This window comes from Genypterus blacodes, unplaced genomic scaffold, assembly GCF_046128005.1.
Source record: "Genypterus blacodes isolate CSIRO-AG114 ecotype Tasmania unplaced genomic scaffold, CSIRO-AGI_Gbla_v1 ptg000038l_1, whole genome shotgun sequence".
Taxonomy (NCBI): Eukaryota; Metazoa; Chordata; class Actinopteri; order Ophidiiformes; family Ophidiidae; genus Genypterus; species Genypterus blacodes.
The window spans coordinates 1,230,280-1,245,817 of NW_027466851.1; the positions used below are offsets into that span (position 1 = coordinate 1,230,280).

General features: G+C 50.4%; 2 protein-coding genes across 3 annotated transcripts; both read left to right on the plus strand.

Annotated features, from left to right (window-relative positions):
- The first annotated feature begins 1,606 nt into the window (after positions 1 to 1,606).
- On the plus strand, positions 1,607 to 3,583 carry lox (lysyl oxidase). Its single transcript, XM_076147490.1, has 6 exons — positions 1,607 to 1,766; positions 2,015 to 2,146; positions 2,376 to 2,532; positions 2,698 to 2,793; positions 2,997 to 3,112; positions 3,246 to 3,583. Exons 1-6 carry the CDS (start codon positions 1,642 to 1,644, stop codon positions 3,250 to 3,252), a joined length of 633 nt encoding a protein of 210 aa, XP_076003605.1. The 5' UTR covers positions 1,607 to 1,641; the 3' UTR covers positions 3,253 to 3,583.
- A 1,701-nt stretch (positions 3,584 to 5,284) lies between these two features.
- Positions 5,285 to 14,773, plus strand: sncaip (synuclein, alpha interacting protein). 2 transcript variants are annotated; one of them, XR_012961768.1, is made up of 13 exons: positions 5,285 to 5,371; positions 7,177 to 7,264; positions 7,380 to 7,452; positions 7,590 to 8,140; positions 8,252 to 8,399; positions 8,489 to 8,739; positions 8,971 to 9,150; positions 9,321 to 9,434; positions 10,152 to 10,277; positions 10,691 to 10,860; positions 11,155 to 11,244; positions 11,477 to 13,070; positions 13,317 to 14,773. XR_012961768.1 is itself a non-coding variant. In XM_076147535.1 (12 exons), the coding sequence occupies exons 2-12, from the start codon at positions 7,208 to 7,210 to the stop codon at positions 12,462 to 12,464; spliced, it is 2,748 nt and encodes a 915-aa protein (XP_076003650.1). In that variant the 5' UTR covers positions 5,285 to 5,371; positions 7,177 to 7,207; the 3' UTR covers positions 12,465 to 14,773. The 2 variants fall into 2 exon arrangements, 1 of the variants encoding a protein (XP_076003650.1); XM_076147535.1 differs by having other exon boundaries at positions 11,477 to 14,773.
- Positions 14,774 to 15,538: the final 765 nt, after the last annotated feature.

The window sequence follows — 15,538 nt, forward strand, 5'->3', positions numbered from 1 at the left end:
GTGGTGATGAAGGCTGGTCTATTGTGGCTCTTTATGGCCCCTCCAGGCGACGCTCCTCATTATGGGGCTCTGCTCACACCTGCTTCTCATTGGAAACAGCAGCCGCCGCCTTGTTCCTGCTGCTGCGATAAACCTGCTGCCTTTGATCTCCACTGGGTTTTTATATGAAGGAGCTCTGCAGCCTCAGTGTGCACACGTGTGTCTGCTGCTCACATAGAGCGACTGTAACCATGGAGCTCAGTCTGCAGAGCGTCAGCATCAAACAGTCTAAGAGCTGCTGAGAACCTGCTGAGAGCCACATAAGGCCACAAGGCTCGGGCACACACACGCACACACACACACACACACACACACACACACACACACACTCTCTCTCTCTCTCTCCCTCTCTCTCCCTCTCTCATTCACAGCGGTGAGGCTTTAGCAGATCTTTCTCTCTCTTCTTTCACTCCTTCTTCTTCATGGCGGCCCCCTCGCTTCTCTCCCACGTGTGTGTGCTGTGGACTCTTTTGCTCGGGGGTCTCGGGGGTCTCAGTAAGGACGATGGAGATGCGCTCCGGCGGGGGTTGACATGGCAACATAACGGACAGGTGTTCAGCCTCCTCAGCCGCGGCGCTGAGTACCGGCCGCCCAGCAGGAGGTCCAGCGGCTCGGCCCGCCGCGGGGACCCGGTGATCGTCCTCAGCGGCAGGAACGACTCGGTCCCCACCGCGCACAGGGGCTCCCCGCGCGTCCCCGCCGCGCACCGGGGGCCCCCGCGCATCCTCGCCTCGATGACCCGCCAGCAGCAGCTTCAGGACGGAGGCTCAGCGCCGGTCAGACGTGAGGACGGGATGGCGGGAGATGATCCGTACAACCCGTACAAACCCTCCAACTACTACCCCTACTACAACTACTTCAACTCCTACTACCGACCCTGGCCCCGCGGCCCGCACAGGCTCGGGTACGGAACCAGCTACCACCAGTACGGTGAGGAGCCTCGAACACATCACACAGCTGCTTCATCTGAATGTTCATGGGACGATCGCTCCTCAATCTTCCGGGTGATGTTTAGATTTTTATGACAAAGAAAAGTTTGTGTATAAACGCAGAATATGAACATTTATCACTGTGACACTTCAGACATTGGTATTTCATAACTTCTCTGTAATTTAGTTACAGTTTAAAAAGAAAACAGAAAGGAAATGACGAGGTGATGACTTCTTCTTTTTTATATCTCAACCTAAAGCAGCACCTTTTTGTCACATGTCCTTCATCGTGAGGCAGATTTGATGTTAATGATGTTTGATGAATGTTTCATCAGGAATGAAGTGAAACCACTGAAACACACTGAAGCTCTTCAGGTGTTTCAGACATGTTGTTCCTCTGAGGGGTCTCAGGGTTTATGAGGGGACCCCTGCTTCAGGTGGGCGGAGTCACTGATGCTTTAGACCGCCTCACATACACACCATAGCCCAGACTCTCCACTGAGGGGCGCTGTAGCACTGGGCAAATGGAGTTACTGTCCTTACCTAGAGAAAATGCCTCTCAGTGGGCATGACAGCGCCCCCTGGTGGAGGAGCATCAGCCTCCCAAGTAAACGGAGCAGCTGTATTAGATGAGGTGCTGACTGGCAGAGGTCTCTCCTGGATCTCAGCTCAGATGTTGTCGTGTGCAGGTCTTCCTGATCTGGTTCCTGATCCAAACTACATCCAGGTGGGCTCCTACATCCAGAGGGTTCCTATGTACAACCTGCGCTGTGCTGCAGAGGAGAACTGCCTTGCATCGTGAGGACACACACACACACATACGCACACTTTCACACTCACACTCACACTCACACTCTCACACACCCAAACACACTCACACACATACACTATGCACAGCCACTCTGACCTCTGACCTCACTCAGACTCCACTTGACAGCTTCCAAGAAGCAAAGTACATCCTTTTAGTTGACCTCTGACCCCCTCTCTTCTCCTCTCCTCTCCTCTCCTCTCCTCTCCTCTCCTCTCCTCTCCTCTCCTCTCCTCAGCTCGGCCCGTAACGCTCAGGATTATGACTCCCGGGTCTTGTTGAGGTTCCCTCAGAGGGTGAAGAATCAGGGCGTGGCCGACTTCCTGCCCAGTAAACCTCGTTATTCTTGGGAGTGGCACAGCTGCCATCAGTAGGTACCTTAGCATGTAACCTTTAACCCCCTGATGTAGTTTGTGGATGTTATGCGTCATGGTTACAGTGATGGTATAGCCTATAAGGTGGTGTCCTCCTGATGTGTCTGACCTTTGACCTTTTCATTATCTCCAAGTTAACATCTGAAGGTTTTTTGGACGGAGGACACAGGGGCTGAGCTGGTGTGTGTGTGTGTGTGTGTGTGTGTGTGTGTGTGTGTGTGTCAGTCACTTCCACAGCATGGATGAGTTCAGTGTGTACGAAGTCCTGGACGTGGACACACAGAAACCTGTGGCTGAGGGACACAAAGCCAGCTTCTGCCTGGAGGACACTTCCTGTGACCATGGATACCACCGCCGCTACGCCTGCACCTCACACACTCAGGTACTCTCTCACACACACACACACAGGACAACAGTGGAGTTGCAGTGAGGTGTCCTGCAGGAGAAGTCTTGACCTATAAACACATCAGCTGATGGAGGAAGCTCAGACTCCGGATGATCTTTATTCAGAGTTCATAATTCTCTCATTATTGCTGTGTGTGTGCAGGGACTGAGTCCTGGTTGCTATGACACCTACAGCGCTGACATCGACTGCCAGTGGATCGACATCACCGACGTCTCTCCTGGAAAATACGTCCTCAAGGTCTGTACATACGTATATCTATATACAGTATATATACACTGAATATACGTATTTGCCTTACATGTGATGTGTTCAGGGCCTTAGATGTGACGTGTTCAGGGCCTTACATGTGATGTGTTCAGGGCCTTAGATGTGACCTGTTCAGGGCCTTACATGTGATGTGTTCAGGGCCTTAGATGTGACGTGTTGTGTTTTCCCTGCAGGTGACCGTGAATCCCAAAAAAAAGGTGCCAGAGTCCAACTACAACAACAATGTGGTTCGCTGTGATGTGCACTACAGCGGCACGGCGGTGCAGGTGTCTGGATGCTCCACCACCTCGTAAGAACCTGCAGCCTGCCTGGTGTCTCAGTTCACAGCTCAAACAATAATCAATAAGAGGTCAGTGCAAAGAGAGTACCTCCAAACGGGACTAACAATGAATGTTCTCTCTCTCGCTCTGTTTCTTTTCCAGACACTGAGATGAATTTTCCTACTTGAAGCAGAGACGTCGTTCCAAAATGTTTGCAAAGGTTGCAAAGTTTTCCTGTAAAGCAAGGTCAGATGATGTAAATTGCCAGTAAAACCAACACGCAGCACTTCCTGTTTTAAAGTTACTGTAAGTTACCATTACCATTTGACTGATTGTGTCCTGACTGTTTCTTCTTCTTGGTGCTATACGGTAGATGTGTTCATGCTCGGTGCCATTTTGTGTCTTTCTGTGTTTAGTTTAGTTCATGTTAATGGGACGTAAATGAAGGTAAACGTCTCAGACCTGCAGAGCTTCATGTAAACTCGCTCACCTCATGTTATCGACCTGTATACTGCTCATAATCACAATAAAACCTGCTTCAATCCCGATCTGTGTCTGTGTCAACAAGGAAAGGGGAGAGATTCTGATCAGAGATTTTGTTCTGAGATCTTGCTTGGAAAGATATAATATTATAAACTCTAAACTAAAATCTATGAAAGTTGAATACTAAACATGCTAAAACGTTAACATGTTGTCATTTGTACAAAACTATAAACAACAACAACATATATACACATACTAAAGTACTGATACACGCTGATAATAGGTCATCATTTCAACATCATATTGGGATTGATACCAAACTTCAGACAGTAAACAGTGAATTGGTTGTCATGACTACATCCTACTGGGATTGATAGCTACAATAATGAATGAATGCTACGTTACGAATCCATGTGACAGTAACCAACACATCAACACTTACCAAACAAACACTGAACTCAAACCTCTGGATGAATCTTTAGGATATAAATGCTAGAACAAATAACAAAATAAAGACTCAGTCAGAACTAAAGACCATTCCATAAATACAAACACTTCTTAATTGTTTCCACCACAACGTCCTGCTGTGATGGATGTTTTAAATGAAAGAGGGGGTTTTATATTTACATATACACACTTATATACATACTTATATTTATTCATAGATAACACTTCTGTTTTACATTTTACACTCATGAGCAAAATAAACAACAGACACAAGCACCGCTAGATGGCGCTCTGGGTTTGAAAATGACTTCATTGGTTCACGTTTGGTGGAAACAAACCAGCGCCAAACGCTTCTTTCTCCGGAATTCATTCATTTTTTGGAATCCAAGAAAATGATGATTATTGATCTAATGATTTGATTTGTTCTATTGATTGATTGATTGTTGTTGTTGTTGATGATGTTGATGTTTGGTGATCACAGTGAACGGTTCTCCAATCTGTTGTTATTACAATCCTTCAAAAAGCTTACAGGAGATGATTGATAAGTCCTGAGCCTAGCTAAGTGGGAGTGTCGCACTTAATAACACAACAGCACCAGGAGTGGAGAAAGGAGGACTGGTAAGGAGCGATTCAATTCAGATATACTTCTATATAATGTATTTAAAATAAGAAACAATTACATTAAATGACATCACTGCAGTCGAGATGTATGTGAATGAAACAAAGTGAAGCCGTTTTATTCCGGTCTTTATTCTGAGGTAACGGACAGACTGAACGGCACCACTGCCTGCCTGCTGCACAGATCGTCTATTGAGAGGAGAGGCCACTCCGAAGGGACAAACTGGAAATGATTTGATAAAGAAAAACACAAATGAGAAACAAAAACTATACCATAAATACTTACATATGAACAGATCTGTTACTACATCATCTGGGCGTGTGTGTGTGTGTGTGTGTGTGTGTGTGTGTGTGTGTGTGTGTGTGTGTGTGTGTGTGTGTGCGCGTGCGCGTGCGTGCGTGAGCCTGTCACAGTGGAACCACTCCTGTCTGTCTGTCAGAGTGGGATCTCTCCTGTCTGTCTACCTGTCTGTCTGTCAGAGTGGGCCCTCTCCTGTCCGTCTGTCGGAGTGGGCCCTCTCCTGTCTGTCTGCCTGTCTGTCTCTCAGAGTGGGCGCTCTCCTGTCTGTCTGTCAGAGTGGGCCCTCTGTTGTGGGTCAGAGTGAGACCTCTTGCTGTCCTCCTCTCTCTGCTCGGTCTGTCACAGTCTTTGTGTTGCAGACAGAAGCAGAACCCCCTCAGCTGGACCCTCAGCTAGCGGCGCTGCTCGCTCACTCTCCGCCTTCCGTCCCTGGGATCAGGTACCGTACCACCGAACCACACCTCCGCCTTCACACACGGCTCCGTCTGTCTCTTGGAATCTCGTTCGGAACGCGCTTTGTCCCGAGCTTTGTGTGTTCTGACCCGGTTTTCTGTCTGCTAGCCCGTTAGCTTCTCGTTAGCTTCAGTGGATGCTGATTAGCTAATGATCCTGCTGAGGATAAACACGCTTTAAACTCTGTTTTACCCACCAAACTGTACAATCTGCTGCTCTAACTATTTAATATGATATCATTTAGATCACGTGTCACATGATTATCCTCAAACTTCTGTGGTTTATACATAAATATGAGGTCTGAACCCCTGCTGCATGTCTTTGTGTCATCACACTGCGGTTCAGCCTGGAGTGATTCACTACATAAACATCAACACAGGAAGTATTAACTCATATTAAAGTCCACACGTGACAGAAGCTCAACACAAACACTGTGTAGTGTTCAGAGCTCTGTTTCGCTTCATTACTTTGATGTGTACAACTGTCTCCTGTCCCTGAGACAGACAGACACATGAGAGGGACCGGAGACAGGTCAGTGTCAGACAGACAGGACAGTGAGAAAGATGGGATGGAGTCAATCATGACATCATTTATTACAATTCATTAGAACTTGAAGTAGAAAAATACATTCATACACACGGACACAGAGACAGAACCTGAGAGACAACAAATACCCACAATGTCAACAAGTGTGTGTGTGTGTGTGTGTGTGTGTGTGTGTGTGTGTTGTGGCCTCTGTAGGAGCAGAGCACCTGGTCCCCACTAGATGGTAGCACTATATCCTGACTACAAGACAAACATCGTCGCGTCTTTTCTACTTTGTAAGAACACAACTCCCACGTCCCAGAAACATCCCCGTGCCTCGTGTTGAGAAACCGCTGTTTAATGAAAAATCGCGGCGGCGTCATGTCAACTTCTGTCATTGTAGTGTAGAGACGCACAAACATCTACGCAATCACACAACGTAGTTCAGAGGTGAAGGAGATGAAAGTCACTCTCAGACCGACCCCTGACCTCTGACCTCTGACCTCTGACCTCTATGACTCAAAGCTTCTCCTGTGTGCTGGTTGTTGTGTCTGTCCTCTCCCCGTGTCTCCTCTTCCTCTGGCTCCCTGTGGTGTGTGTGTGTTTGTGTGTGTGTGTGTGTGTGTGTGTGTGTGTGTGTGTGTGCGTGTGTGTGTGTGTGTGTGTTCCTCTCTGTTATCAGGGACGTTTCTCTAAGCTGCAATCACAGCTTTATTTTGGTCGCTGTAATTTTAGCTCGCATTTCTCAGCAGATCCACGTTGACACAGGAAGGCAGCGTGTTCCTGTTCTATTCAGATCAAATGTGTGTGCGTGTGTGTGTGTGTGGGTGTGTGTGTCTAGATCAATGTGACCTAAAGGGGTGAAAGGGCAGCGGGAGCCACAAATGGGACAGAGCAGTGGAGATCAAAGGTTACATGCTTGATCTTCATCTCCAGCCGTGGTCGTGGTCACAGCCTGCTGAGTCACTTTAAACCCAAACAAGACCTGTGGCTCCGACCACCTGTTAGAGCACAGGTGGGACGTGCAGCTTCCTGTTTGTTTGACCTCTGAGCAGGGAACCAATCAGAAACCTCCGAGTCCCAACAAGTCATGAAGCACTCGTTCACTCGTTTCATGATGTCATCATGGAAGCACATTTTCATATTCCAACTTCTTTGTAAACACATGAGAGAACCTGTGATGATGATGGCCTCCTGCAGCACGATGGTGATGCTTGCTGGTGATTGGTTGAGATGGTGACAGATGTTTGCTCTCCTTGTCTCCAGCTGCTGCTGTGGCCGATGATGCTGTGTGAAGATGGAGGCTCCTGAGTACCTGGACCTGGACGAAATCGACTTCTCCGACGACTCAGCGGTCAGTACCATGATGCGGCATAACCCCGCCCCCTGCCTGACCCCGCCCCCAGTGTAGCCCAGATGCTCCGCCTCTAGCACCGTAGTCGATGTTTGAATTTGTGTGTTTCTTTCAGTATTCCGTGACGTCTCTGAAGAACATCCCAGAGCTTTCCAGGAGGGGTGATGGCCAGGGTGACGAGAGACCAGGTGACCTCACGTTGACCTCACACTGACCCCACGATGACCCCTCAGCCATTGATGAGAAGGGGGGGTGTTATATCATCTGTTCAGTGTTTCTCAGATCACTCAGAACTAAACTTTGTGTTTCTGTCTTTGTTCTGCAGCTCCAACCATCAACTGGAGTCGTGGCGTTTCCTCCCTCAGTGGGGGCGGAGTCAAACCTACGGGGCTGGCAGAGGTCCACAGCAAATTTCGCCCGGTGAAGAGGGTTTCTCCTCTCAAACACCAACCTGAGACCACTGACCCGGACTCTGATGGCAAAGCCCAGGGTCCCGGCCCGGGGGAGGCGGAGGAGGGCGGAAAGGATGACCCCGGCTCTGACAAACCCGCCCAGGCCTCCTCCTCCTCCTCTGACGGGCTGGGAGGTAAGGCGAAGGCCCCGGGAGGAGGAGGAGGCGGAGCTAACAACCCTCAGGCTCTGTTTGGAGAGCTGGAGCACTACGACCTGGACATGGATGAGATCCTGGACGTGCCTTACATCAAGTCCAGCCAGCAGATGTCTACTACGCTGCCCCGCGTCCCCCACGACAAGCGCTCGGCAGCGGGGAGCAACCTGGCCGGAGGAACCCTGGACAGGAACCGGGGAGGAGGGCTGAAGAGTGCAGCCGTGCCCCACAGCGAGCCTCTGAGCCTGGGCAGCAGCGCCCAGACACAGGTCTGCTCTCCAGGGTTCAGAGTTCAGGCAAGGCAGTGGAGTAGAGGTTCTCAGGCTCACTTGTGTGCGTGTGTGTGTGTGTGTGTGTGTGTGTGTGTGTGTGTTCTGCAGTACTGCGTGTTGTCTCCAGTGAAGTGGTCGGACATGAGGAAGTCCAAGTCCATGGATCCAGACCTCCATCACCTCCACCGCTCCCCGGCTGGTATGGAGCTGCTCTCCTCCGGCCTCCTCAGCTGCTCCTCCTCCTTCTCTGACACAGGTACATCATACATGAGCACATGTGTGAGCACATACATCATACATGACTGTTCCCTCTCTAGGTGTCTCACTGTCCGGGTTTGTTTGCAGACAAGCTGCTGTCGGCTCGTGTTTACCCAGAGAGCCAGAGGCCGGGCCTGGAGCCTGCAGGGGGGCCGGGCCTGATGTTCCCCCTGCCCGGCTGCAGCACAGGGAGGCAGGACGGCTCCAAAACCTGGGGCCCTGGAGGAGCAGGAGCAGGAGCAGGATCCAGGGGGTCAGGAGGAGCTGAGGTGGACGAGGAGACCAAGAAGAACCAGAACATCATCAACATCGTGAGAGAAGGACAGATCTCACTGCTGGTCAGTCCCACATCATCCTCTGCTCTTCCTCTCTCCTCTTCCTCATTCCTCCTCTGTCTTCCTCTTTCTTTATGCTCTTCTTCCTCCTTCTCCTCCACCACCTCATTTTCTCCTCGTCTTCCTCCCCATTCTTTCCTCTCCTCCTTCGTCTGTCTCTATCCACTCCACTCCTCCTTCTTCCTCCACCTCTCCTCCTCCCTCCCCCCTGTTTGACCTCCTGCTCCTCCTCAGCCTCACCTGGCAGCAGACAACCTGGAGCTGATCAGGGATGAAGATGGGAACAACCTGCTTCACATCTCAGCCTGTCAGGGTCACGCTGACTGCCTGCAGCATCTGACCTCTCTGATGGGCGAGGACGGCCTCAACGAACGCAACAGCCAGCAGCTGACCCCTGCAGGCCTGGGGGTCAAGGTCAGTGTGTGTGTGTGTGTGGGCGGGGGAGGGGGGGGTGGGGTTTGACTGTTTGACTCTGAAACGTTAAAGTGTCTTTACAGGAAGAGGAAGGAAGTGTTGTTATCTCCAGACAAGCTGCTCCGTGATTGATCTACGTGTGTGTATGTGTGTGTGTGTTTATGTGTCAGAATGGTCATTTGGAGTGTGTGAGGTGGATGGTGAGTGAGACGGAGGCCATAGCAGAGCTGAGCTGCACCAGAGAGCATCCCAGTCTGATCCACTACGCCGCTCGATACGGACAGGTACACACACACACACACACACACACACACACACACACACACACACACACACACACACACACACACACACACACACACACACCCACTCACTCACTCACACTACAGTCTTCAGAGTCTAAATAAATTAAACTAGATCCAAAGTCCTTCAATGTCTCTCTTTCTCTCTCTGCCTCTCTGTCTCTCTCTCTCTGTCTCTCTCTGTCTCTCTCTCTCTCTCTCTCTCTCTCTCTCTCTTTCTGTCTCTCTCTCTGTCTGTCTGTCTCTCTCTCTTTCTCTCTCTGTCTCTTTGTCTCTCTCTTTCTCTCTCTGTCTCTTTGTCTCTCTCTGTCTCTCTCTGTCTCTCTCTCTCTCTGTCTCTCTCTGTCTCTCTCTCTCTCTGTCTCTTCTCTCTGTCTCTCTGTCTCTCTCTCTCTCTCTGTCTCTTCTCTCTCTCTCTCTGTCTCTCTGTCTCTCTCTGTCTCTTCTCTCTGTCTCTCTCTCTCTCTCTGTCTCTCTCTTTCTGTCTCTCTCTCTCTTTCTGTCTCTCTCTGTCTCTCTCTCTTTCTGTCTCTCTCTCTCTGTCTCTTCTCTCTCCCTCTCTGTCTCTCTCTCTCTCTCTCTCTCTCTCTCTCTCTCTTTCTGTCTTTCTGTCTCTCTGTCTCTCTGTCTCCCTCTCTCTCTCTCTCTCTCTCTCTCTCTCTCTCTCTCTCTCTCTCTCTCTCCCCCCTCCTCCTCCAGGAGAAGGTCTTGCTGTGGTTGCTTCAGTTCATGCAGGAGCAGGCCATCTCTCTGGATGAGGTGGACCAGAATGGAAGCACAGCGGTCCATGTGGCGGCTCAGTACGGTCACCTGACCTGCATCCAGGTACGTCCAGAGCCCCTAAGCCCCGCCCCTGGGCCCTGCCCCTAAGCCCCGCCCCCGAGCTCATTGTGCTGCAGCTGAATCTCCAGATGTTCATGATGAGCTCGTTTCTGTCTTTATTGTAAACGTAATGAGAGTCGTGGCTGTAAATCAGTGACGGCGGTGTGAATCCTTCTTTCAGGTCTCTGTGTATTTGATCATGTGTGTAGCGTGAATCCAGTGTTTAACATGTGACTCACACACTGGCGCTCTTATCAGGCTGCTCAGCTTCCTGCGGGCCGGTCAGAACATTGGTGATTAGCTGCAGATAAGGCAGGAACCAGGCAGCTTCTCCTGCTGCTGGGGCTTCCTGAAGGGGTTGCTATGGTACCAGCCCAGTATCCATGACGACGGCTGTGTTTTTGATGTGTCGTCAGACTCTGGTGGAGTACGGCTCCAACGTCACCATCCAGACCCAGCAGGGGGAGCGGCCGTCCCAGAGTGCCGAGCGGCAGGGACACACCACCTGCGCTCGCTACCTCGTCGTCGTGGAAACGTGCATGTCACTGGCTTCGCAGGTCGTCAAACTCACCAAACAGCTCAACGAGTGAGTCTGACTCTCACACACTTCCTGTTCCTGCTGTGTAATGTGTGTGTAAGTGTGTGAGTGTAAGTGTGCCTTAAGGGTGTGTACGTGTGTGTACGTGTGTGTACGTGTGTGTAAGTGTGTGTAAAGTGTTTGTAATGTGTTTGTAATGTGTGTGTAACTGTGTGTAAAGTGTGTCAGTGTGTGTATTGTGTGTGTCAGTGTGTTTCATGTGTGTGTCATTGTGTGTCAGTGTGTATAGTGTGTGTGTGTGTCAGTGTGTTTGATGTGTGTTTGCTGGTGTTTGTTGTGCAGACAGGCAGCAGAGAGGATCACTCTGCAGAAACAAATGCAGAGGATGCTGGAGCCCAACAAGGCAGAGGGGACGCCGTCCAGATCCCCCAGGTAACACACACACACACACACACACACACACACACACACACACACACACACACACACACACACACACACACACACACACACACACACACACACACACACAGATGCACTCAGATGAACACGATGACTTCCTGTCTCTGATACAGTGACAGCCTCAGGTGTGTGTGGATGTGGTGGTGCTGATGATGTCACACTGTAACATGATGTGAGTCTCTCTCTCCTCTCTGGTCTCCAGTTCCCATCAGCCCTCAGTGGAGGCGTGGTCAGAGATGGTGCTGACAGCGGAGGGGACGCCTGCTGACGGACACTGGCTGGTGCGTCAGGGCTCTGTGGGTCAAGACTCGGCGCTGAAGCAGCTGCTGCCAGAGACGCTGTGTCCCAGAGAGAGACCTCCTCCAGCGGGCCCCTGTGGTCCCGGGGCTCCTGGGGGCCGCAGGACCGGGCTGACGGAGAGGAGGGAACTCAAACTGGCCCGACTCAAACAGATCATGCAGCGCTCTCTCAGCGAGTCCGATTCAGACGTGTATCCGCCCGAGGAAGGCAAAACGCCGGGAGCTCCGCCTGCAGCCGCCGGGGCTCCGCGACCCGACAGGCCCACCCACCTGCCAATCACAGAGGAGGAGCCGCCGCCCTCAACTCACCTCCACCAGGTGACGCGGACGCTCCTCCCAGCCTCCGCCTCCTCTGCAACCGGCGAGCGAAAGCTGGGGTTTTCTCTCAGCGGCTCCAAATCCGTGGATGGCATCGGCTACAACCCCTCCCCCACCTCCAGCGACCCCGAGGCCGCCGACGGCAAAGCGGCAGATTCCTCCAGCGACTCTCAGGACCAGGGCAACGGCCAGAAGGTCGCCACCAGTCCTAAGAGCGCCCTGAAGTCGCCCTCCTCTCGCAGGAAAACCTCCCAGAACCTCAAACTGAGGGTCACCTTCGACGAGCAGATCCACAAGAGCTCCAGTCAGGAGCCGGAGCAGGCCAAAGTGCATCATGGGAAGGAGAGGACTCCGACCGGCAACTCTGAAAGCAAGCGACCGTTCGGGACGTTTCGCTCTATCATGGAGACGCTGAGCGGCAACGCAAACCACAACAACAACAGCAGCGCGGCTCAGCCGGGCGGCGCCGTCAAAGCCTCGGGCTGCCAAGGCTCAGCTGGCAGGAAGTCGGACAGTAAAGCCAGCCCAGGGACAGGAACAGGAAAAGGCAAAAGCAAAGGCAGCAACGTTTAACTCGACGTGGCACCGAGTCTGATCTGGTCCGTGACACGTTGGAGCTGTGAGCATTTGAGAAGCTGAAGTGGGAACCATGACGATGCAACCCTTTTTTACAGTGTGTTTGCCATGGAAACCAGCATCAGCCACGTTCTGTCTCTCCCTCCCAGACAAAATGATGTAATTGTCACGTGACGTCAGAATATCGTATTTCTTCTACAAATGTTTTCTACAAACGTGGTTGCACAGCAACAGAACCTTCACCAGGACCTTCAACAGAACCTTCACCCTGAACCTTCACCCGTATGAACCTTCAGTATTCTGAGCTGAGCAACAAGAGCTTCCAACCGGCCAACTGAAGAATTTAGATCCACTTACAACTGGAGCCCAAACTGTAGCAGCGTCCTGACTGTAGAATGGAGACACACACACACACACACACACACACACACACACACACACACTACAGGCTCAGAGAGAGGATCCTGTGGAGGTGAAGTCAGAGAGAGAAACTCTTTTTAGCGACCAAATGAAGGACGATGTCGTGTCTCTGTGTTAATCTTCATCATCATCTTCACCCTCTGAGGTCCGTCGTCACTCATGAGCTCGGCGCTGCTGTACCTGGTGAGAGTACAACACAGTGTGTGTGTGTTGAGGCCAGAGCAGTGCCGGTGTATCTGTGTGTGTGTGTGTGTGTGTGTGTGTGTGTGTGTGTGTGTGTGTGTGTCTATCACATCACGTGTCATGATGCCAAAGCGGCTCCTCGTGCATAAAACTTCAAATCATGACGACTTCAACCCATGAAGTTCAACAAAACAAAGATTTATCGCTGTAATTGCAGCATAGTTCTTGTGATCACATTGAGTGCAGAATGCGACAGCGGCGCTTTGGAGCCCTGCCACGCCCCCTGGTGGAGGCGGGACGCCACGCCCCCTGGTGGAGGCTGGTCGCCACGCCCCCTGGTGGAGGCTGGTCGCCACGCCCCCTGGTGGAGGCTTGTTGCCACGCCCCCTGGTGGATGCAGCAGTGACGACGACGCCCCTCAGAGTCTTCACACCTTTTTCATTTCCCAGTCTCCCCCTCAGTGTTTGGAGCTTGAAGGTTTCTGTGCCGTCTGCACCCTAAAGATGAACTCTTTATAGTTATATTTATGTTTATGCACACACTTTATATGACTTTAGTCCATGTGGTTATAATCCTGCACAACGTTACCGTGCACCAGCACAACACATATATCTGAAGCCACTGTTTATATTTAAGTTTCTACATATTCCACTTTGTTGTTTTTATGTTTTTATCTATGCAGTATTTCTTTGGCATGAAGGAAGTAGACGAGATGTGACCTGGAGGTTTGAAGAAGGCTTCTACAACAAACCAACAATCATTCTGTCCATCAAGTCTCTCGTCTTACACCAAACACTGGTTCCCTCTAGTGGACAGAATGTTCACTACATTAGGGAAAAGGTCACAACAATGAGAGAAGCCTCCGTGTTGAAAGAGTTCCAAGTGGAATTATGGTCCTAATGGTTCTCCAGGAAATGTGGGGAACAGCAAACAGTTAATGGTTCTTCCTCTTGGGACCATGAATATCAACAAAAAAGAAAAATTATAACATTACATTACATTACGATCATTTAGCAGTCGCTTTTATCCAAAGCGACTTACATTACATTACCACCCTTCGCAGAGGGGGGAGCATCTGGGGGTTCGGTGCCTTGCTCAGGGGCAACCCTCCGGTTCTTAGGCGGAAGCTCTAGCCACTAAGCCACTGCCTCCCTATAAAAATGATATCCTTCAAAAACAAATCAAAACGGGGGTCGAGTGAAAATCTGTTTGTGAGAAAGAAGAAGTGAGAACAATCCGTGTAAAGCTTTAGGGTTCATCCTCTGGGGAGCATCAGGGTTCATAAGTGATGTGAGGAGAGGTCTGGGGATGAAGATAATCAGAAAGAGTCATCCTCTGAGGAGCACTATCGTCCATGTTTAACGTTTAAAAGCTCTCACTCTGAACCAAAGCAGCAGAGATGTCTGACCACTAGGGGGGCATTCACACTAAGAAGCACTTGGCCTTGGGAGACTTGATGGGGATTTTGATTCGATTGTTTCTAATCAGAATGTTTAAAGGTGCTGAGTTAGCAGCCGCTTCCTTCCTGTTTCACCTGTTTACACAAAAACTCAATGCAAAATATTTGAGACGCAATAGACTGAATGTGTGTTTGTGTTTACTAACCCGCGTACGGAGACTTCCTGCTCGTCTTCATGTTATTTAAAACCTTCTTTAAGTTGAGAGGCAAATGAATTTAAATAAAACTTTAATTTGTCACAGAATTTTGTGTCTGTTGTATGTTTGTGTGTGTGTGTGTGTGTCAGAGAATGTCTGAGGACATTTTTTACACACACACATCTACTCAATTCTCTCCTTTACTAATTCGTGGACCCTGTGAGTCAGAGGCTCACTAATTATTAATCGACCCTTGCATAGTGCAGTACAGTTACTTACACAATACTAAAGCTCAACCATGTGTTTGCTGAGAGAATCCCACAGACCCTCTCAGGCCCTGTCAGCGTCCCTCTGCAGGTCCCAGGCCCTCACCTTTCCCCCCCTCTGATGAAGACGGATGCGGCGTGTGAATTGCGCTCTTTGCTAATTTAATGGACGATACATAACAGACAATATATTTACTGTCCGCCTTCAGCCGCATCAAAAACAGTCACTTAACGCAGCAGGATTGATGATGTTTGGCGAGCAAATTGGCCTTTGATGGTTCCCACGCAGGTCGGGTGCGTCCCCGCGGGGCCTAATGGGGTGCGAGTTAATAGCGTCCCTCCATCACGGCGCCCAGTATGAAACACGGCCTGCTGGCTGACAATTAGCTCAACAACTCCACCAGATACCCCAAACCCTGGATTTATCATTACACAGACGTTTTCTTTCTTCTGTGTAACAAAAAACAAACGGCATTTATTTGTTTTTCCCCTTCTCTTCCTCCCCGTCCTCCTCTTCCTCTCTCTCCTCTTTCCTCTTCCTCTCCTTCATGTGGGGGGTGAAGTTAAACTGATAAATTAGACCTCGTTTATCGGACAACAGGCCCA

Coding starts and splice junctions, on each gene's coding strand:
- sncaip (XM_076147535.1), top strand. CDS start 7,208: ATGGAGGCTCCTGAGTACCTGGACCTGGACGAAATCGACTTCTCCGAC. Junction 8,400..8,488: donor CTCCTCCTTCTCTGACACAG/GTACATCATACA, acceptor GTTTGTTTGCAG/ACAAGCTGCTGTCGGCTCGT. Junction 9,151..9,320: donor CTGCAGGCCTGGGGGTCAAG/GTCAGTGTGTGT, acceptor TTTATGTGTCAG/AATGGTCATTTGGAGTGTGT.
- lox (XM_076147490.1), top strand. CDS start 1,642: ATGTTGTCGTGTGCAGGTCTTCCTGATCTGGTTCCTGATCCAAACTAC. Junction 1,767..2,014: donor GAGGAGAACTGCCTTGCATC/GTGAGGACACAC, acceptor TCCTCTCCTCAG/CTCGGCCCGTAACGCTCAGG. Junction 2,147..2,375: donor GAGTGGCACAGCTGCCATCA/GTAGGTACCTTA, acceptor TGTGTGTGTCAG/TCACTTCCACAGCATGGATG.